Consider the following 23,745-nt stretch of genomic DNA (forward strand, 5'->3'; position numbering starts at 1 on the left):
CCTTGGGGTTGGTTCGCTGCTGCAGCCTCCTCTCTTCCCGCTCTCTCTGCAGCCGCTCGAACTCTTCTCTGATCTCGGCCGGAGTTCTCCTCCTCTCCACCACCTGCGGGAGAACCGAAGCGATGGCTGAGGACCCAGGAAGCGAGGAAAACACATGAAGTGCCGAGGGCGCCTCTCCTGGGGCCTGGAGAGGCAGCCTTCGGCCCTTCCCACCTCCGCTTCCCTGGCACTCGGGATCCTTCCAGCGAGAATCCCACAGCCTCAACTTCCCAGGGAGCCCAGGTCCCAGCAGGAACAGTCAAGAGGTACCACCAATGCCGCGGTGCCCGAGACTTGTAGGACCCTTCCCCACACGGTGACAGGCCCCTCAGCACAGCCATGCCACGACGCAGGTCTCAGCCCAATGCCTCCTAGGGACGGAACAGCAGGCTCTGTATAAGGCGGGCGGGGTGCGCAATGACGCCGCGGCACCCATCTTAGCTCAGGGGAGGAAGAAACCAGCGGAGACTGGCACAAGGTGGGGGTGGGAGGCAGAGAAGGCAGGCTCAGAGCCCCGAAAAACAGCACAGATGGATGGAAAAGGGTCTACGCTTCCTCTACCGTGAGCAGCCAAGAGGTGGGTAAGGACAAGGGCCCAAAGTATGTTCCCCGTGTGGGAGAAATACAGGCAGTTGTGAGACGCAGCTGAGAGCGCTTCTAAAGTGACGGCCGGTACTGGAAAAAGCTATTGGGAAATTCCAGAATCAATACATGCAAAAACCCAAACAAAACAAATCATGATAAACAAGCACCAATAAAAACAGTACGGAAAGGGCTGGGGATTTAGCTCAGTGGTTTCCCCGCCTGCTGCGAAAGCGCAAGGACCCGAATTCGATCCCTGGTACGGGAAAAAAAACCAAACAAACCAAACAAAAAAACAGTACAGAAAGATTCTGCTTTCCCCACCTTCCCTCTTCTTGCAGGTTAGCATTTTTGGTCTCTTTCCTAAAAACCTTCTTTGCATGTATGTTTGCATGTATAGGTGTACCTAAATATTTTAACATGTACTCATAACATAAGCTTTTTACAACTTGATTGTAATTTTTTTTTTCCCGGTACCGGGGATCGAACTCAGGACCTTGTGCTTTTGAGGCAGGCGCAGCAACACTGAGCTAAATCCCTGGCCCAACTTGATTTTAATTTTAACAACAGAAAAACAGACAACTGCCTATCTAAAAAAAAAAAAAAAAAAGACCAGAAGGTAAATAGAAAAAGAAAAGAGAACAATATTTTCCCCTCAGATAAAATATAAATCAATAATTATTAAAAAGGAATCGACTCTTTTTAATGTAGCTTTAAAATGATAAAGTTTGGGGCTGGGGATTTAGCTCAGTGGCACTGCACCTGCCTCTCAAGTTCGAGGTCCTGAGTTTGATCCCGGGACCGGGTACCAAAAAAAAAAAAGATAAAGCACATTACAATTACCCAGCAGAAATGAAAAGTCCTGGAAGGCATGAAAGTGACTGCCACCCACGCCATGAGAAATCCCTGTCACATCATGCTTCCCAGGCAGGCTGGCTCCCGCCCGCCCTGGCTCACTCGGGAGCATTTCGGGCGGCCACCGGCAAGCTCACTGCCTCTAGTCAGAAGCCAGGCATGACTTTGAGGGTTCCCAAACCTTCCCAGCCTCCTGTCAGCCTCTCCTTCATCCAAAGAAAAGAAAAACAAAAGCTCTTTGGAGGAATGCAGGTAATCAGGTATTCCACTTAACTTTGAAGATCCATGAGAAAACGACTTATATTTTGAAAATCGCTGGTGACTGGAAACCTCAGCAGACTCCTCCAGTCTCTGCCATGGCACCCTGAGTGACCCCTTACTAAGGACGAGTGTGTCAGGTGCAAGACTCAGTTCTGGAGGGGAAGTGGGTCCTCAATGTAGCCCTGAGTCAGCAGGCTCCTCTGACCTGGATGAAAGGCTCCATAATCGGGTGTTATGAACAGAATCTGGGTTTTAAAAATGCAGATTCAACAAAAGTTTGGCACTGGGCATGGTGGTGCATGCCAGTTCTCCCAACTGGGGAGGCTGAGGCAGGAGAAGGACTGTCACGAGGCCAGTGTGGATTACATAGCAAGGTCCTGTCTCAAAAACAAAAAGCCAAAAACCCAACCCCCTCTACGACTCCCAGAAACAAAACAAAACACGAAGTTTGCTCACTCATAGCTTTAACCGCAACACAGAGCCCATGACTGTGCCTACGTACTGTTCTTCTCACAGACCAGTGTGTGAGATTGCAGGCATTTAAATCCTGGGCTCAAACCCTGCAGGAAATTAAATCAAAACAAAACGAACCTGGACAGTGTCAGGTCCCACAGAGGGCAAGGCAGGGAAAGATGGGCGTTTAGGGACTCTAGTCATTTAAGCTTCGGAGACTGAGTCAACAGCTGCAAATGATTGCCTCTCTGCTGTACACTGAGCTAAGCTACAGGGAAAAATGGTCCAAAGGTGCCAGATTGTTCGCTTTCTCAGTATGTTTTACACAATTTTGCGAGGTGCTGCATGCCTGGTGCTAAGCACTAAGGCCACATGGCTGGGCGGGCACCTCACTCGGAGTCCTCTGCCACAGGGTGATGGAGCACACGACACTGGAGACTGGGCCAGGACTCAGGCACCTGGGAGTCGCTGTCCCTGAGCTCAGCAGCGCTCACAGAGAGCACCCAGGAGCGTGCAGCCTGTAAGTACCAGGCCTGGTCACCACCTCTCAGGAACAGAGTCACGAGCTTGGAGTCCACACCAGCGCCCTGCTCACCTGGACCACCAACGAGAGGCCCACCCTGTGTGGCCTGAAGACCAACCCTATGGAGGGGAATAAGAACATCGGCACAGGCAAGTGGCAAACAGAGCAGACGCCTAGGCTGTGCATCTGACATGGGGCTCACTCCTGGGGACCTCCGGCAAGTCACCTCTAGGCTTCAGCTCTCTGCTACCAAATGAGGACAGACCATACAATTCCCAAGGGGCCGCCTGGGTTCAAAATTCTATGATTTTACTCAGTCAACTTTTTGTTTTGTTTTTTTTTTGGTACTGGGGATCGAACTCGGGACCTTGAGCTTGCAAGGCAGGCAGTGGAACCACTGAGCTAAATCCCTGGCCCTCAGTCAACTTTTTATTTGGGGACAGTTTCACATATTCACTTAGAACTTTCTCATATACCAGCCACCCAGCTTCCCTAATGTTACATCTTACCTAACCACAGAGCACCAGTGAGAGCTAAGAGGGCAACACGAGTTTATTTCTGTCAACTAAACCCAGACTTTTCAGATTTTACTTGTTTTTCCTCTAATACCCTTCCTTGGTGCCAGGACCCAATCTCATGTTCCCTTATTCTCCTCTGCAGTGTGAGTTCTAGGTCTTTCCTTGCTTCTCATGGTCTTGGTTGTATTAGACCTCTTAATATAGAGGCGGATTTCTTAGACACTGAGAGACTGATGTCAAAGGCAGGGAAAAGTGAAGTAAGGATAATGTCCAGGACCTCGAACTGTGGATGATCCGGGCCAAGGGCTGCAGCTCTGAATGTAGTCTACAATCTGAAGAGCTGAGTATGTGGTCTGCATTCCACTTGGCAGCCCTTGGCAGAGTAGAGTACTCATGGCTCAGTTTGATTTTTGTCATTCTGAAGAAGAAATAAATTTTCTTTTCAACATTCACACAACCATTACTGACTTAACTCCAATATCTAACATGGCTGATTTAGAAGCCGGGAATGGTTACTTCTCATCCCTTGAGAATTCTGCCAGTTAATGAGAGTCTCTTGAAGGTTTTAAAAAAAAAAAAAAAAAGGCATGAAAATTTACCTAATGAACAAAAACAGGGCCGATATTTTATACAAGCTAAAGAAGCACCAATTTTACCTCCAGCGTCCACCATGAAACGGGAGAGATGTCAGTGCTCTGAGATCTTTGGCATGAAGGCCTTTCAGACACTTAGCATACCAACAATGCGCTTCGCCCTTCGCCAACTACCCATATGTTCAACATAATAAATAGGTGGTAGATGGATACCCTCCAGCAACCACCCAAGTCTAGCAGTCTAAAAATACCAGCACCAGCATGAAAGGCAGAGTGCATCCTCCTGGGCTGAAGCTACTACTATGGCTTGTAATAAACAATCCATCCAGCTGAGTCTTTGCAGAAAGGTGCTGGAGTTCAGGGAGATTCTGCCTTTATGTGCGAACAATGGGCTGCGCTCTCCCAGCTGGCAAGTTAGCACTGTCAGTATCTGGGGTGTTGTCTTCCTGTCCTCCTCCTGGAAGGCATTTTTATCTTGCAGTCATGGTTTCACATCAGTATGAAAAAAATAAGCCAATTCTGACCCACAACAACTTTATTTCCTTAAAGTAATTTACTAAAAGATATGAATAGAAAGTCTATCCATTCACCAACTGTGAATGCCTACCTATTTCTTTTTTTCTGTATCCTTTTTTATTAGTGCATACTGGGATACAGATTTTGTACATGCACAAAACACCCTTCCATCATTTCCACCCCTCCTCAGGTCCCCCATGCTAGACATTTCTAGAGTCACTGGTGTCTGGATGGATCTGCTTCATTTCCAGGAGGGAGGTAATCTGTAACAGGAAGTCATGCAATATTTTGCCGGAAGGCCCCCGTGCTCCAGGAGAGCTGGAATAATGCTGCTGGGAACTAAACCCGAGGCTGATCAGTAGAATATGTGCCACAGCAATGCTTTTGGTGACTCCAAGTGCTGCACTGGAAATGTGTAACCAATCCATGTCTTAAACAAGGGACCTTTAAAGTGGTGTATGATGGGTGACGAGAAATTAAGTAAAGAAAACAGGATTCCATTTTCCTTTTTGGATAAAAACACAGGCTAAGCTATCAGACTTAGCACTGAGCTCTAATGAACGAATGCAACCCGAGGCATTGCTGTTTCTATCAAGTCAGAGGCCACAAACCAACTGCCCAGTGAACCAGGTGGGGCAAGTGGATTGACAGGGAGGTGCGGACGGGGACCAGGTGGGCAACCCAGCCTGGTAGACTGTGTGCTGCCTCACCAGGGAGCCTACATCAGTGGCAAACATCTGGTGGATTTTCACACGAAATCTCCAGTGGAGCAATCCAAACACGGCTCCAGGCAGATATGGCCACAAGCCACCAATGTCCGGCAGGAGGGAAAGGGTCACAACCTGCTCTGCTTCCTTTCTCTTGGATCTGCAGGCTTTTAGCAGGTGTTCACGCTAAAAGCAGGAGCGACAGGGATGCGCATTCTCGAGGTTAAACAGCACAGGGATTTCAAGGGAAATCTTTTATGATCAAGGGGGGAAAAAAGATCCAAAAAAGTTAAAACTAACCCAAAATATATATAATATATAAAAAAAAATATAAAATATATATAATATATAAAAACACCCAAAATAACAATTCAGTTATTAACTAACAGGCTGCCAAAATGTCTTAGGGATCAGAATCAAGTTGCTTTAATGAAATTAAATGTAATAATACCTATTTCCTACAGCAATTTAGAGTTTTACATAATTTTCATGTTCATTTTTCTACTTGATCTTCACATCTTCACTTTTCAGATAATGCCATGGCAGCACAAAGCAGCCAAATGACTTGCCCAGGGCTCCAGAACCCGTCATCGGCAGACAGAAAGAAAACTGCATCAGAAGCGTCTGAATTTTTATATAACTCTTCACGCAGCACACAGCTGCCCAGGGCTATCTACTTTATAGACACCTGGTACATACTTTGTCTCCTTCCTTCCATTAGCAATGTTCTGATATTATAGTACACAACGATCAGAGAGGTTATAATGGGCAATGTAATGCAGTACTTCTCAACTGGTCTTTACTTCCATTTTGTTCGCATGTGTAACGCATTCTCAGGAGGAGCATTCCCTAAATAGTTTCTTGTGCACAAGGAAGGAGGAGAGGCACAGGCGGTGGAGAGCCAGTGTAGACAGATTTGCAGCCTTGAAGCAGTCGCCTCCACGCAGTTCCTGACCCAGGGCTAAGCCTCAGCAGAGTACCAACTTGTTCCAATCCATACAGTTACAAAGCGGCAAAGCCACTCTAGAACTCAACCTCTAACATACACACAAGGCAAGGGAAGGAAATCTAGTGTCTCAAATATTCCCAAAGACAGCCTTGGGGCTGCTTGTTTGTAGTTGTTCAGTGGCTTCTCTGGGACCCCAGATGCAGTTTCTCTTACCTCCCATCCTTCCATTTCCAGTCCTCTCTTCCCATATATGTCATAGATGGCCCTGGTTTGGGGGTCACTAAGCACTGGAATTAAAAAAAAAATCAAACATTACCAAGTACAAAACTCACCTTTCAGTGCTCTCTGAAAGCACTGGCAACAATGTCACTAGGCAAATTCATCTTGCTCTTCTTCCTCCCATCACAATCTTCTGGGAGGTTCCCTTCCTTTCCCCCAAGACCTCCCTCCTAACTGCTCTTGGGCTCCAAGCCAAGCTGTGTTTAAAGGTGGCCACAAGTGGGCAGAACCGATTCCCCCAGGGACCAGGCTCCTAGCTGTGTGCACTGTGAACAGGGTGCACCACCTGGAAACTGCACTGGCTCTTTCGTCACTAAAGGGCGCCTGTTTTTAAAACAATTAGGTTGGTTTCTGCACAGCATATAATGTACACAGTCTTGACAGTTGATTCTAGTTTTTATTTTTTTGGTGTTTTGAGACAGTGTCTCATTATGTAGTTCAAGCTGGCCTTGAACTGGCTATGTATCCTAGGCTGGCCTCAAAACCACAGCAATCCTCTTGCCTCAGCCTCCCAAGTGCTGGGATCTCAGGTGTGTGCACCACACCCAGCTGATTCTAGTTTTTAGCACAAAATGTGACTTATTAGAGTGTTACTAATACCTAAGGCAGCCTACATCCTGTGTGTGTGTGTGTGTGTGTGTGTGAGAGAGAGTGTGTGTGTGTATGTACAGCCTCCTCTTTATTTGCAAATCATTTAAAAATGAGGGCCAGGGATTTAGCTCAGTGGTTCCGGTGCCTGCCTCGCAAGCGCAAGGTCCCGAGTTCGATCCCCAGTACCAAAAACAAAAAACAACCACAAAAAAACCCTTGTCCGTCATTTAAAAATGAATAGGGCCAGGGATTTAGCTGTGGTTTCGCTGCCTGCTACGCAACCACAAGGACCCGAGTTCGATCCCCAGTACCAAAAAACCCCAAAATACATGAATACCTCCCAGAAGGTTGTTGGCCATATCACCTAAAATACCTAAGGAAAAGACTTCCTGGCAAGGACAGGAGCTATCCAAAGGCTATGCAAACTGAGCCTGACCATCAGTGAAGAGTCGGCGACAGTCATTCTCTCTCCCCTGCTCTGCTGGGTTCTCTCTACTCAGGACCTCTGCATCTTCCCCTGAGAGTTCCCATAGATTTTTAGGCCTAATTAAAAGATGACACAAATGAGCCTATCCATACTCAAATCCAGTGGGGAAAGGAAACACTGACCACTGGAAAACATGGGAACCAAACTGTGTGAGTTCACCCCTAAGATTCAGTAAGAAAACAGCTATTCACTACTTTACTTTTGTCTTCGTTTAAGCGTAATTCTGGGGCCAGGGCTGCTGCGGCTGCATTTTCATAAGCACAGGTAGGTTTCCCTGCTAGCTGTCCCCAAATCTCCAAATCAACACATAACCTATGCGGATAAATTTAGACAGCAGTAAAACTAATGCAGCCTTTGGACAACGGACTATAATAAAAGAACAGGCTTTGGATCACAACCCCATAAATGGTGTGAACAGAGTTAAATTTGGTAATGAGACAACACGAGGGGCTCACATTTATCACGCACCTCGGCCTGATTCTCAGTGTAATTAACATCTGAGTTCTCGGTAAAGCTGTAACGTGAAACACGCCGTCAGGTCTACAGTGAGAAGTCTGTTATCATGTAAAGAAATGCATTATTATCTAGCTTTGGTCTCAAGCAGCAAATCACCAGATGGTTCTGGAATGAACAACTTCTCTTACTTGATATATAGCCTAAGAGTGAGCTCATATATTTGTTGTTTTAAATTTTTAAATTGTGGTGAAATAACTTTCCATTTCAAAGTGTATAATTCAGCAGCATGAAGCATTTACAAGGCTGTGTAACTGTCATCACTTTCTATTTCTAGAACTTTTCATCATCCCCAAAAGATAAACTGTATCTATTAGTAACTTTAATATTTTATAAACAAATAAATCACAATTTTTCTTTCTGATATACGTAAGATATACCTAAAAATCTTAATTAATTGGTCCTATTTCCTATTAACCATCTTTTAACATTACTTTCTTTCTTTTGTTAGAATCTTTCTTTAACCAAATGCTACAGAAACAATGAAATTGTCTTCAGATGAGAACATGTCCTTGTAGCATGTCACAAAAGAGAGAACAAAGAAAGCTTCTCTGTAACGATCAGCCTTTTCCTTCTCTGAGTTCCCTTTAGAAGAAAGTGGTAAACGATTTAAACTTGAGCATCCCCTGCAGCCCAGACCCGGCGCGTTACTTCACCTGGACTTTCATTTTCTACTTACTGGAGACACATTGATTTCCAAAGCAAAATGCTACTCTTTCAAAGGGCCCTGTCAGTACAAACTACTAAACTAACCACCTCTTTTATACACCTCTAAGGACTCTCTTTTTCTATCCTCTACAAATCAAGTCTCTTAAAAATTGAGCATCTGCTACCAGCATGTTTTGGAGAAGCCAAGCCCTGCGCTGACCTTCATAAGCCTGGTGAACAAGGTTAAACAGTCGTTCTGCTTGTGATTTGAGCTCTGGGTCTCTGTGCTTGTCTGGATGGTAAAGCATACACAGCCTCCGGTAGGCAGCTTTTAGCTCTTCAGACGAGGCCTAAAGAAAGAAAAATTCAATTAGAGCGCAATCAATGGTACTTAAACATTATCATGATCAGAATCAGCCTTGAAATGGGAACCTGTCAGCCACATTCCAACATGTTTGCTCTCCCCATCCAGGATATAATGAAGTTATGCTTTATTACCTCAATGAGGCTTCTTTTTTCCACAGTTAATAAAGTGATCAATTATGTACATCAATAGCGACTATTTTGCTGGGGAACACTGCGATCAGATGGAATGAGGGCCTCTGCGTCTATATGGGCTCACTGTGTCTGAGCTGGAGCTAAAACGCCACAGGGACCCGCTTCCTCTTAACCCAAGTTATCGGACATAAATCACACCTGGGAATATGTTCGGAAGGACAAAAGCTGCATGCCATTATACAGAAACAACAGCCACCGCATCAGTTTTTGACAAAGGCTTAAATCATACTAATTCTAGAAAACCAAAGACAAAATGGTAAAAGCAACACATGCCCCTCATTCAACCTCTGATTCTAAAAGTGGCAAACATGCTTTACTAACCTGACCCAAAGGCTCCTGCCCAACACAAAACTCCCTCCTGGGGCCCACCAGAGGGAGTACGTGGCATGCTAACCAGGTGACGCCAGGGCTCTTGGTGTCAGCCACAGATCGCAGGCCAGGAGGGCCACGTGACCGTCCTCTCCTTGGCCTCCTCGCTGACTCCGAGGTTTTGCCTACTCAGCCCCTGGGGTCTGTGTGGGGAACCCCATGTCTGACCCCGGTGAGCACTCTGGGCTGCCGAAAGTGCTCCTGCTGTGGAAAGGGCAGATGTAAACAGCAGTCCATTTGGGGGGCCAGCCCCAGCGTTCTGATGACTGCTACATATACATATATGTGGGTCACTGAGATATCAGCCATCTGGGTGGAAGAACAGGCCCAGGTCCTCAGTGAGGCCACCGGGACCTGGCAGTGCACTAGAGCAGGTCACAGGGAAAATGAGCCCAGGGACCAAGGTTGCAAAGGAAAACACTACACGGTATTTCTTTATAATTTCCACAAATTTTCAGAATCTTTCATTTCCAGAACTAATGAATTTCATGCTTTTTTTTTTTTGTACTGGTGATCGAACTCGGGACCTTGAGCTTGCAAGGCAGGGGCCGGAACCACTGAGCCAAATCCCCGGCCCTCCAGAACTAATGAATTATTTTTACCCTCCCTTCTCCCCCACAAAAAAACTACTGGGCTTTAGTTATAGTTTTTGGCACGAAACAGACATATTTTCTACAGCACCATGTCATTCAGATACTAGGGACCCAAGAAATGTGCATGAGTTTAGCTGAAGTTCTCAGGACAAATTCTGAAGATTGCAAAGAGGGAGATGGTAAATGGGACCCCAAGACACTCAGAGGACAAGTAGTCCGTCTGTCCCCTGTGCCCAAGCGGAGAGGCAGCAGTAGGGGTCGGGCTCCGTGCCCTGCCACCTCCCTGCCGTGTGGGCCCATTCCTGTCTGAGCCCCGACCTGCTGGGCCTGTTACTCAGAAGAGCTGGGGTGAGACGCCGCCAGGCAGGCTGTCCTTCACGCTGCTTTCAATCAGAAGCTCCGTGAAGGTTCCCATTAGCTGCCCATCGGGAAGGGTCAAGGGTCCTGAGATGGAGCATCCACCCGAGCCTCCAAAAATGAGCAGACTCCTGCCCCTCCCACCACGGTCGCTTCTCCTGGGTGGCCTTTGGGAACAATGCCATTAAACAGTTTGTAGTTGGCTGCCTCTCCCTCCCTCTCCACTTGGTTATCTGTGTGATTTACTCCACACGATGACTTTCCATTTCACTGGTTGAGAACGTGGACTCTGGAGTCAAATGGCCTGTGTTTGGGTATCAGATCTGTCACTTCTGAGCTTGTGACTCTGGGCAAGTGGGCTTTCTGACCTTTAGCTTTCTCACCTGAAATGGGATAATACACCTCCCAGGGACTGTGTGGGAATGAAATGACCGGTGATTTGAAAGTGCTTCAGATGCAGCAAAAACTTAGAAATTGCAGCCTTTTCTTGTTCTTTTTTGAGACAGGGTCTCACTATGCAGTCCAGGCTGGCCTCAAACTTGGCCCAGTACTCCTGCCTCAGCCTCTTGAACACTGGATTACAGGTGAGTGCCATCGCCTGCTGTAGCTCTTTACAACCCTTTTGTCTCCTCATCCGGATGAGAGCATTCTGCCTCACTGCAAGGCAGAAGGCAGCGAATGCACATCCAAGGCAGCCACCCCTGGCACGCAGCAGGAACGGAACTACTTCCAGTACCATCACTGTCCCAGTTCAGCTCCACTAGCTGACACTGTGGCCTGGTAACAGCAGTCTCCACAGGTGGCAGTCCTGCTTGGGAAAACTCACTGAGCTGGGTGCTCAGGAGATGGGTGCTTTTCTGTCCACAATTCTGTATCATGAAAAGCACAAAGACTCCCTGAGACTCGGGCTTCTGGATTTTGGTCTCCACATTCTTTCCTCTTCCTTCCTCTTATCTCAGGCACCTTCGGGACCAACACTAACGACAGAGGACCTTTCCTGCCTCACTTCCCAACACGCTACCAGTATCAAACCCTGGTGTCTTAGGTATAAATAACACCAAATAACGGGAGAATAAAGCATGCTTTCTCCTGGAAGGTTTATTCATGTGACGATGTAAAAGGAGCTTGCTTTTTCCTACACAACCTTTACAAATTATTTTCTTCCTGGAAATTTTAATTATTCTTTCCTGTAGCTTATAAAAGTTACAAGGTTAAAATGCTCTTTCCTGGGTACTAGAATTAAAGCAGATGACAAAGAAGCAGAATAGCTAGCCTCCAAGACCTCTTTTAATCATATTAATAAATAGCTTACTGTGCTATTGATTAAGTAATGGAAATGAGAAGTTTCATTTTTAATAAATATCACATTCAATAAAAGGTTAGATTGGGCCTTTCATCATGACTGAATAGCTAAGGTCACTGGTTCGATATTTCATAAATGATAACCTTTTTCACTATCATAAAAATATCGGTATCATTTCAAAATGTAATGAGATATCATTAAAAATGATACCTAAAGTTACATACTTATTTCTAAATTTCTACAGTAAAATTAAGAGATGTATCAAGCTTTAAGTCTGAAAAGTTCTATCACCTTAATCATCCAGTTATATGTTCACTGGACAGACGACTATGTGGGAGGTCACAAATTAAGTCTCTACAGATTTTGAAAGACCAACATCATACAAAGTACCAGGCCTGGCACAGGCATGAAGTTAGAAATCAATTACAAAAGGAAGACTGGAAAATGCATATATTTGTGGAAATTAAACAACACACTCTTTTTTTTTTTTTTTTTGGTACCAGGGGATCAAACTTGGGACCTTGCGCTTGCAAGGCAGGCGCCAGAACCACTGAGCTAAATCCCCCGCCCAAACAACACACTCTTCAATGGATCCAAGAAGAAATCAATAAGAGAAATTAGAAAATACACAGATAAATGGAAAAGTCAAAATAGCAAAACTTACGAGATGAAACGAGAGTGACCCCAAGAGAAAGCATGCATGCTGGGGATGCACCTCAGTGGCAGTGCAAGTGGCAGGACACACGCTTAGCATGCACAAGGCCTGGGTCTGACCCCCAGCACCACAAACAGCAGCAACAGCAGGAAGATGTCAAACCACAATCCAGCTTGTCCGCTTAAGGAGTGCTCTGTGGTCTAAATGTGCCCCCAGAGGCGCAGGCAGGGGGAGCCTGGGCCCCAGTGTGGTGCTGTTATGGGGCAGTGAGGCCTGGGGGTGGTGGCAGGGTCACTGGGACCTCGTGCTCTGCCCAGGCTCCCACTGCTGCCCTGCTACTGCCCCAAGGCCTCCACCAGAGTGAGCAGGAGCCAGCACCACGCCCTGGAGCCCCCAAACCGGGACTGAATAAGCCTCTTCATAGAAGGTGCTGTGCTTTGAGTATTTTGCTTAGTAATGGAAGACAGATTAATATCAGGACCTGGAAAAAGAACAAGTACAGTACTTCCTGAGAAGAAGTCACGAAGATACGGAATGCCCAGACAGACCAATGACTGGCATGGAGACTGGATTGCCAGGCAAGAAATCTTCACTGGTGACTCGACCAGACACTTAAAAACAGGGAACTAGGAGCAATTCCCCAACTTCTCCAAAACCTCAAAGCCGAGAGAATGCTTCCAAACTCATTCTCAGGGGCCAGTATTACACCAATCCCAAAGCCAGACAAAGATTCCACAAAAACAGAACCACAGAACAGTATCTGTGAACAGCAATGCAAAAATCCTGAAGAGAACACTAGCAAACAAAGTTTAGCAGCATGATGAAAAATTCTACCCCTGAGCTGGGCGTGGCAGCACACCCCTAGAATCCCAGCACCTAGGAGGGTGAGGCAGGAGGATTGCTGTGAGTTTGAGGCCAGCTTGGGCTACACAGTGAGTTCAAGGCCAGCCTACACTACACTACAAAGTGAGATCCTGTCTCAAAAAACCAAACCAAACCAAACCAAACCAACAAAATTATACCTACAAAAAAGTGGGATTAGTTTTGGAATGCAAGGATAGTTCAACATATGAAAATAAATCAACATAATACATTGTATTAGCAGAATGAAATAAAAAAACCCATATCATGAAACTGCACATTTCAATTGGTACAGGAAAAGCATTTGGCAAAATTCAATTTCCATTCGTGATAAAAACACTCAATAAAAGTAGGAATTGAAGGAACTACCTCAACGTAAAAAAAGGCATATATGAAAAATTCAGTGCCAAAGACTGAAAGGCCTTTTCTAAGATCAGGAATGAGACATGGATGTTTGTTTTTGCCACTTCAGTTGAACAAAGTACTGGAAGTTCCAGCCAGGAGAATTAGGCAAGAAAAAGAAATACAGGCTTCCAAGCTAGAAAGGAAGCAAAACTATCTCTGTTCTCAGATGATACTCCTTGTACACAGAGTACTCTAACCGCCCCCCCCCCCCTAGTCTGTTATAACTAAAAAATGGATTTAGCACCGCAGGATACAAAGTCAACGCACAAACCCTTTTTCTTTTGGTGGTACTGGGGACTGAACTGCCTCGTGTTGCATTACACTCCCCAGGGCCCTTTCCTCACTTTAAAATTTGAGACAGGGTCTCACTAAGTCAGTTATCCAGGCTGGGCTTCAACTTTGGATCCTCCTGCCTCAGCCTCCCAAGTGCTGGGATCACAGGTGTGTGCCACCATGCCTGGCTCTTACTTGTGTTTTAAACACTAACAATGAACAATCTGAAAAGGAAATCATCCCATGACAATACTGTTAGAATGCTAATACTACCCAAAGCAATCCACAGATTCATCGCATAATTCCAATGCAATCTGGCAAAAATGGAAAAGCCAGTCCTTGAACCCATGTGGAACTGCAAGGGGCACCAAAAGAGCAAAGCTATCTTGAAAAGGAACACAGTTGGATGACGCACATTTCCTTATTGCAAAACTTAGTAAGACACATGCCTAGACAGGCTGGCCTTGAACTCCTAGGCGCCAGAGACCCTCCCACCTCAGCCTCCTGAGTGCTGGGACTAAAAGTGCACCGTGCCACATGTGGCTAGGCCCCAACCCCCTTCTGGGTTCTGAAAATTAAACCCAGAGGCTTTTGCACTTAGTTACAGAGATAGGGTTTCCCTAACTTGCAAATTGTCCAGGCTGGGGCTGAATTTACAATCCAACTGCCTCAGCCTCCTAGTCAAAACTATGAACTGTCTATTTTCTGACTTCTGCCATGATGTCATGTTTAGGAAAGTCTCCCAACTCCAATGTCATCACATTTGTTTCCCTAAACAATCAAGCAACTGAAGAAGTTGTTACATTTTCATTTACTGAATTCTGGCAAGGGAGACCATCTCTGCAATCAACCTTATGGCTGGCACGTATTCAGAGTCCCCTGCCACTGTATTTATTCTCTCTCTCTCTCTCTCTCTCTCTCTCTCTCTATTCTGACAGGGATTTGCTAAGTCTCTAACATCCTCGCTGGTCTTGAACTTTCAATCCTCCCACTTCAGCCTCCCAGAGTGCTAGGATCACAGGTGTGCACCACCACACCAGCTCTATCTTCATTTAACAAGGCTCAAACACGATGCTGTCAGGGAGTCCACAAGGTCAAAACTATTTTCATAACACTGTAACATGGAACTGCTGCTTTTCACCCTCCTCCTCTCCTGAGTGGACAGGGGCCTTCCTTAGGGTGCACGACGTGTGCTGACACCATTGTCACTGGCCGATGGAATCTACTATACTATGTCTTGTTTTCTCAAAAATTCCAAAGTGTAGTTTTAGGCTATAAATTAAAGAGTTTTCGGACAGTAACTTAATTGGTTCCCTTGCTGTCTTTGGTTATACCTAGAATGTCGCCTAGATGCCTACAACCTCACTATTGTCCATTATGGTTACTTTGAAATCCTTATGTTTTTCTTGTGCCTGTACTGAAATACAAGGATATTTCTATCTGTCTCTTGTTTTACAACAAAAACTTATCAATTACTAGGCTTTAAATTCTGATTGAATATCAAAAGCTATAAGCCACATAAATAGAAGCTCTGGGACCCTCAGTAATTTCAGAATGTCAAAGGCCCCAACACCAAAAAGCTTGTGAACAGCCAAACTGGATGACAGCTCGTGGCAAACCCCCAAACTCCAAGGGTTTGTCTTCCTGTCCACTTCTGGTCAGCTCTTCTTGGTGACGTCCTTGGCCCAGGCTGACAGAAAGCTGCCCTTCAGAACCCTGCGCATCGGCATGGCAGAGGGGAGAACAGGACACCTCCGGCTCCCACGGACACTGCTTCCACTCATGCCCTGGTCAGGCCTGGTCACACGGGGACAGGAAGTGCAGCCCACCATGGGCCAGGCGTGGTGTCCAGCCCTGTGACCGCCAGGATCACACCATTTAACTCGAGACTCTGAAGGTAAGGAGAGCTCGGAAGCAAAAGGTTAGCCACACCGCGTGCTCGCGCTCCCTTTAGGAACAGAGAAGCCACCAGGCTTTTGTTGCTGAAGCTTCTCATTTCAAACTGAAGAATCTCAGTAGCTGAGTCTCCACAAGCTACACTGTGGATTTGGGAAAGTGTGCCTAATTGCCACAACTGAAGATTCATTACTGTCCACATGTTCCACAATAATCTGACTGAAATAAACTGCACCAGCTAATAAAAAGCTGCACTTTAAAAAAATGATACTTAGTGCTCATGCACCTTGAAGGAAAAGCAGATTTGAGAGCTAATGAACACGGAGCCAGCGTGGATGCTGTGCCTGAGCAAGGGCGTTTTTCGGAGAAGGGGACTAAGCCGTGTGCTCACCGGGCACTAGGAGCAACCCCAGAACTTTACTTTGTATAGGCTCCAACTTTATGGCCTGACATTTTACACAATAAAATCCTTCTCATATACAGCCCTACCATATTCTTTTTTTTTTGGTACTAGAGATCGAACTCAGGACCTTGCACTTGCCAGGCAGGTGCAGCGCCACTGAGCCACATCCCTGGCTTCTCAGCTCTACCATACCCTAATGCCACCGGCCTGCTGGAACTGATTGTCGGAAGAAATAGCTCAGTTTTCAGTCTGGCAACCAGAGACTCGGTGCAGGCCTGGGAATATTGTGCTAGAAGACGCAGCAACAGCTCACCCTTTGCCCGGCCTGCCCGCTTTCACCTGGCTGTCCTACCAGACGACAGGGAAAGCAGAGCAGCAGCCAGTGTGCGCCCTTCCATCCCAGAGCTCACTGATGTCAGCGGGGCTGTCGGCAACACCCAAGGTAGAAAAGAAAACAAAGCAGCCTCTCCCCCTTTCATTTACAAGTGGAACATCTTTGGGAGTCTGGAAATAAGGTCTTGATCAAGGGATTTATCAACAGTGAGAGACCCCAAAACGTACTTGGAACCTTTCTACAACGCTAAGCATGGCACAATCTGTACTAATTCGTTCTGCCTGACCTTTGAATGAACATTTTAAGTAGAACAGAACTTAAAACGAGACTAACCTGTATCTACTACAGAAATTCAGCACTGTTTTATTGACAAAAGAAAAACTATGAAAATATACCCGATCTGGGCCAGGTTTTAGCTCAGTGGCATTGCGCCTGCCTCGCAAGCACAAGGTCCTGAGTTCCATCCCCTGTAAAAAAAAAAAAGTGGGGTTGGGGTGGGGAGCTGGGGATGTAGCTCAGTGTGAAGGCCCTAGATTCAATCTCTAGTACCACAAAAACTAAATAAATAAAAATTTAAAAAGGAAAAGGGGAAGGAAAAAGAAACAACATAGCCAGTAGTGTTTCTTAATATGAATTTGATACAGCTAGACTAAAACAGACAAAACCAAAGTTGGAGCCCGGCATGGTGGGATATGCCTGTAACCCTGGTTACTTGGGAGGCTGAGGCAGGAGGATAGTGAGTTTGATGCCAGTTTGAGTGACTGGGACCCTGTCTCAAAATAAAAATAAAACGAGCAGGGGATGTGAAGGCCCAGGATTCAATCCCCTGAACCACACACAATCACGAAAACAGACCTGAGGACAGACCTGAGGGAAACTGGTGAGGAATTTAGAGCTGTGGCCACCAGTGGCCACCTAGAAGTTGGACAGAAATGCAGGGACTGGTGTGGAGAGAACTGATCCCTGGGACGCTCAAAGGGGCTCAGTTCCTGAACATGAAATGGAGAAAAAACCATCCTGGGGCCGCCTGGACAAAGGGTTAGGAAGACGCTGAGGGCAGACAGGCTTGGAGAGAAAGCAAATTTGAACACTTATTTTATTTATACTCTGTGCCTTGTTCAAAAAGGATTTAAGACAACCAACAGATGCATACAGAAAATCACATGCATTTTAAAAAGGGGAACATAAAAGGGGGGCATGTTTCAAAAGCTGAGAATTTCAGGGTTGCCAAAGGTGTCACAAATGCACATGTACAGATTCACAGCTAACAAAATAATCTCCACGATTCCCTCTCATTAACAAGTTGATGCTACAGACCACCTTGTGGCTGGTACTATTCCCTCATCTTACAGACCAATACACTGAGGGGAAAAAGGTCAAACGGCTTGTCTAAGATGGAGAAGGAAGTTCATTTGCTCATGGATCCATGCCTGGAGAGCTGGCCAAAAGCTAGTAATTTGTGTGGCCCAGCTCTAAACAAATTTTGTTCATGAAAGTGAAAGAAAACCTACAGAGAGAGAACAGATATACACAATACGTACACCAGAACAAGGACTTGTCCAAATAATGCAGTCAATAGCATTCTTTCCTAAGGTTCACGCTCCACACTCGCAATACTAACAAAAGCACACTGGCATCTGCAGTAACCACATGTCCACACTTGTTAAGCACTTAGGCCTCAGCGTATACTCCTTAAAATGATAAAACTCTCTGGTCACTAAACAGGTTTGGAGAGGTTAAGCGACCCACTGGAGGTCAAGTCAGCCCCCAACCCCAGCCCCTGCTCCTCAAAGCCACCATTTTTGAAGGGACCCTTCTGAGGCACTAACCACCTGCAGACATGTCCAACCGTCACCAGCAGATGCTCAGCGCTCAGTGCTCAGCAGGAAGGTGCTGGCCTGAGTCATCCTGAGACACTTGTGGGCTCCTGAGCACTGTGGTGCCTCTGCTGGGGCCAGTGCTCAGGCGGACGCACTCCCGCTACCGTGACAGGAAGTCGGCCTCCTGTGGCCGCTTGCGGGCTCTTCAATCGGGAAAACTGGGAAAGACAAGTGCTTAGGAGAGAATCGATCAAATCATGAGTCAGGAGGCTGCTCAGACAATTCTGAGTTTCTACAGGTAGGAATAACCTTTGACACTTAAGTAAATTCTATTTCACCTTGATTCCTGTTTAACCCAGAGTTAATAAGAAAACCAAACTCATGTAACATATTGCCCAGAGATGGCAATAGAAATCCTAAAGAAAAGATGAGGCAACCAGTAATGACAGAATTCTTTATAACAATAATAATAATATTAGGCAGGAGACACATTATCTTTAAGGTTCATAAGGCAGAGAAGAACCCTGTCCTTCAAGACAGATCTCCGGGGACAGAGAACAGAGCTTGGAGAATAAAGGGGTGGGGAGGCAGATCTCTGACTAGAGCTCAAGCCACGGACTTAGGGAATATTCTCCTACTGCTGTGCAAGGGTATTTATTACTCCTCCTGGCCATGTCCACGTATTTATTTGGTACCCTTGAGACACAACACTAAAAAGGCCAAGTCTCTGGAACGAGCTCTACATCTCTTGCTGAACTTTCGAGTTTGGTTCCGATCCTATCTTCACATTAGGGATTTGCCTTATTTTCCCTTAAAAGCCTGACCTTTGGCTCTCTCTGCACATGCAGACTTCCTGTGGTCGATCCCTGTGGGGCTGACACTTTACTGTGGGGGGCTTCTCGGCTCCTGCAGATCAGTGAGTTCACACGGCACTCCACGACATGCACGAGTGGTTCCCACAGACCGGAGCCCGACAGGAGCCCAGCTGCCAGGGTGTCCTTTGGGGCAGCCTCCACTCCCAGCCCTGAGTGACTCCGGGGGAGACTAATGTGGGTGCCCCATAAGTGGCTTTAAATAAGGCAGCAAGATTGCCAATGGTTGGGTTTTTTTTGGAAGTGTGGCCCTTAAGAAAAAGCATGCAGTTTTATTTTTTCATGTTAGTTGTCTTAAATTCTTTCTTGAACAACGTAGGGTATAAATTGAAAAGGTAAAATGAAAACAAAAGCTTAATAAATGTAAACACCCAAATTCCATAGTCAAACAAACACCCTGCCTGAGTCCCATATTTTCCTTTCTATTGTTTTATTATTAAACTCATGGCAAACAAACATTTTCAATTGAATTCTCTTTAAGGAAGCAAAAAAGTGGTGTTCTGGTCACTAATATAAAAGCAGAGCACAAAAATTTCAAGAGGCAACTGTTTCAAATGCCCAAAGCGGGAAGGTAATAACTGGCTCACAGCTCATTGAAGGAATGCACATTTACATCTAACCTTGTTATTTGCTGACCACACTGAGGTGACCCTGGAACTGGCTGGACATCTCCCTGGCTCTCCCCTCATCCACAGGCAAGAGCCTCACGGACTCTTCCTCCTGTTCACTCTCAAGCCCCATGCTCCTAGCCTCCTGCCTCCTGCCTGGCCCTTTCACACCAACAGCTCAGACAGCTCACAACCATACCTGTGGGTCCCCCCCCCATCTTTAACCCAGACACTATCTTGGTTATTCCTACTGCCAGGCTTAGCCCCAGCTTCCAGGAAAGGCCCCAGTTCCCAATTTCTCTCCACAGGAAGCGTAGTTCAGAAAGATAACTGTCTTTTTTTTTTTTTTTTTTTTTTGAGACAAGGTCTTCTACATAGCCCAAGTTGGCCATGAACTCAAGAGGATTCTCCTGCCTCAGCCTATTGAGTGTTGGGATTACAGCATGTGGTATCATGCCTGGCTAAAAAAGATAACTGTCCCTAAAAGAGAATAGACTCAGGATTTTGAAAAAAAGAGCAAAGAATACTTTGGGAATTATAACTAATGCTTAGTATAAATTTTGGCACGATGATCTTTTCTTTTGTAGTACTTGAGACGGAACCCCGGGGCCTGTGTGTGCCAGTCAAGTGCTCTATCACCGAGCCCATCGCCATCCTGGTACACATTTCCTTAGCACTATGAGAGAGAATAGCAAATTTACCCAAGATGAGGGGTATTAAGGCTTCATATGTAGATGCATGCTTTTTTAGATAAGCTTTTTTGCGGGGGGGGGTACTGGGGGTTGAACTTGGGACCTTGCACTTGTGAGGCAGGCGCCAGAACCACTGAACTAAACCCCCGGCCCTGCACGCATGCCTTTTAAAGCAAAATCTCACACCAAAATCCAAGAAATAACAATAAATATTAACTGAATACCTGTTTATGCCAGGTACTTTATATACATCCTTACCATACAGGGCACATCCATCCCGGCGAGCACTCAGTACATGATTATTACCTGTTACCTGCATTTCAGTGTTAAGAAAACAGGACCAGAACATGCACACCTGTAATCCCAGCACTCAAGGAGGGCTGAGCCCAGCCTGCAGTAAGACTCCACCTCAAAAAACAAAACAAAACAAACAAAAAACCCAAAAAGGATTAAACTACTAGCAAAGAAGCACAAAGCCCTAGCAGAGAAAAAATAGGATATGAACCAGGACTATTTGGCGGTAAGGTGTACACTTTGCCTCCCTCTATCTTGTTTTGCTCCAGGTATTTGGTTTGTTTGTTTGAGACAGGGTCTTACCCTGTAGTCCAGACTGGCCTTGAACTGAGGCAATCCTCCTGCCTCAGCCTCTCTAGTGCTGTGTGCCATCATGCCCGGCTCTTCCTCTATCCTCTTAATGATCTCTGCAGTGCAGCGCTGTTGCCTCCATTTTGCAGATAAATAAAAGGAGGCTCTGAGAGCTCGCTGGAAGGACTTGTTCAAGGTCACCCAAGAGGCGAGTAGCATGGGCCAAAATTCTTGGTACTCAGCCTCTTGGCCTGAGGAATGTGGCCACCTGAATCATTTCTGGTTGGGGACAGCCAGGCTTAATTCGACACGCCCAGTCCACACATTTAATGAGGGTTACTGTTCAAACGCTGAACAAAACGAAACGTGTCCTCACTGACACTAACTGAACGTGCAAGCCACCTCACGCCCCAGGGGCTGTGCACACGCAGCTCAGACAACCTTCTACAGTCCCACACCCACAGGTGGCTGAGCTGACCCAGCTGTGGGCTGCTGCCCCCTCCTCTGTAGGGGACTCTGAGCCCAGGTCATGTCTGAGAGCGACCCACTGATCTTCTTCTACCTCTAGGCCTCTCTTCGCACAGGCGCCGCACTCTGGTGTAACCTGCTGTCAGGGAAACCCAGACAAGGAGACTGCGGAGGGAGGGAAGGAATGCAAAGGGCTTCAGGGAAAGCTTTTGGCAGAAGGCATTTTTGTGCTTTCAGTTTCCTGGCCATTCTAGAAGGATGAAAACCACAGAACACTAACCTCTATACATGGGTTCCTGGGAAAAACTTTTTTTTAACTTAACAGCTGTGTATTTTTTAGGAAGTATTTAAAATGTGGAAAGGAGGTTGGTTTCTCAAGGCTAAACTGATTGGGATCAGAGATTTAAAAACATGACTCAATGATGTGCTATAAAAATTAAATTCTTGGGCTGGGGATTTAGCTCAGTGGTTTTGCCGCCTGCTACACAAGCACAAGGACCGAGTGCAATCCCTGGTACCAAAAAAAAAAAAATTGAATTCTTTCAAAGGCAATATATTGAGAAAGGAATCAGACTCAATTATCTAGGAATGAATTAGGTTTAAAATGTGTCAATTAAAATTTCCATAAAAATACTTAAAAGAAGATTTCACTCTGATCTACCATAAATGAATCCTTTCTCCAAATAAATTTTGGGAAATCATCCTAGATGTCTCAGATAAAAACAGGTGTGGTGGCTCATGCCTGTAATCCCAGCAGTCTAGGAGGCTGAGACAAGAGGACCACAAATTCAGTCCTGCTTGGGCAATTTAGTGAGTCCCTGTCTCAAAATAAAAAAATAAAAAGGGTTGGGGTTGTAGCTCAGTGCAAAGGCCTTGGGTTAAATCCTCAGTACCGGCCCCCTCCCAACCCCCAGGTAAAAATTTTAGGGCCCTGATCGTAAATCTAACAACACTGAACCAGAAAGCCAACTGGTTTTGGCTTGCCCCGTGAATGACAAACGACTCCCCTGCCAGGTGAGGGCGGCAGATGAGGGTTCTACTCTGTAAGCTGGAAATGTAGAACACAGAGAAAGGGACTCATTAAAGATCACGAGTCTCACTTGTAGCAGAATTTGGTGGTACTGTCTAGCTGCCTCCTTCACTCTCAGGAATACAAATTTAAGATGATATTGTAAAGTTTAAAACCTGGGAAGGCCAGGTGTGGTGGCACATGCCTGTAATCCCAGCACCCAGGAGGCTGAGGCAGGAGGATCACAGGGAGTTAGAGGCCAGTCTAGGCTTCATAGTGAGTTCAAAGCCAGTCTGAACTACAAAGCAAGACCTTACCTCAACAAAACAAAACAAACCAATAAAAAAAACCTAGGGAGATCCTTAAAAGGCGACTTTTGAAATTTTTGTATTTGAGCAAATGTATAGCTGTTATCTTTATAATTTTTAAACAGAATCCCCTATTTTTTTTCTTGGGCTGGTTTCATTTGAGATTTCCGGGAAAGTCTCTAAACTCTACAGCACACTGAGCTTTCTGAAGAGAAGTGGACCTTGCTTCCTCTATGGCTACACTCAAACAACATCATGCCCTAGGACTGACAGCAAAAACACAAACAAGTCATTACACACTGTGGAAATCAGTATGGAGATACTTCAAAGAACTAGGACTGGAAGTCCCATTTGACCCAGCTATTCCCCTGCTGGGTATCTTTCCCAAAGAATTAAAAGAATCATACCACAGTGATACATGTGCACCCATGTTTATAGCGGCACAATTTGTAGTAGCTAAAACTTGGAAGCAGCCCAACTGCCCGTCAACTGGAGACTGGATAAAGAAAATGTGGGTTTAAAAAAAAATAAAATGGAGTACTACTCAGCCATAAAAACTGAGAAATTAGAGACATTTATAGCTAAATGGATGCATATTGAGGCGATACTCTTAAGTGAAATAAATAGGATCCACATGTGTAAATACCGAATAGTTTCTCTAGTGTGAGAAACTGAAAGTGTAAATAAGGACTAAAAGGTATAAGAGATAATGTGAAATAGGAAGAAAAGGGGCACAGGGGAAGGGGAAGTGGCAGGGGTAGGGGAAAGGAAAGAAGAGAATGGAATTAATATGAGAAAATGAAAAACTGGAAACAAAGTCTTTGTAGACAGGGAGGGCAGGGGAAGGGGGAAAACATAAGAA

The 23,745-nt window shown here is 45.7% G+C and overlaps 1 protein-coding gene across 2 annotated transcripts in view; it reads right to left on the reverse strand.

Moving 5' to 3' along the window:
- The window catches only part of Dnajc11 (DnaJ heat shock protein family (Hsp40) member C11), a 49,093-nt gene that overhangs the window by 23,140 nt on the left and 2,208 nt on the right, over nt 1–23,745 (reverse strand). For both annotated transcript variants that reach the window (XM_087214421.1, XM_004863702.4), the window contains exons 2-4: nt 8,735–8,864; nt 6,210–6,283; nt 2–103 (exon numbers count right to left, since the gene is read on the reverse strand). In XM_087214421.1, coding sequence (XP_087070547.1) covers nt 2–103; nt 6,210–6,283; nt 8,735–8,864 — 306 coding nt within the window. The remainder of the gene's footprint in view (nt 1; nt 104–6,209; nt 6,284–8,734; nt 8,865–23,745) is intronic.

This window comes from Heterocephalus glaber, unplaced genomic scaffold, assembly GCF_053883595.1.
Source record: "Heterocephalus glaber isolate CG9 unplaced genomic scaffold, H.glaber_assembly_v1.0 deba00001447, whole genome shotgun sequence".
NCBI lineage: Eukaryota > Metazoa > Chordata > Mammalia > Rodentia > Bathyergidae > Heterocephalus > Heterocephalus glaber.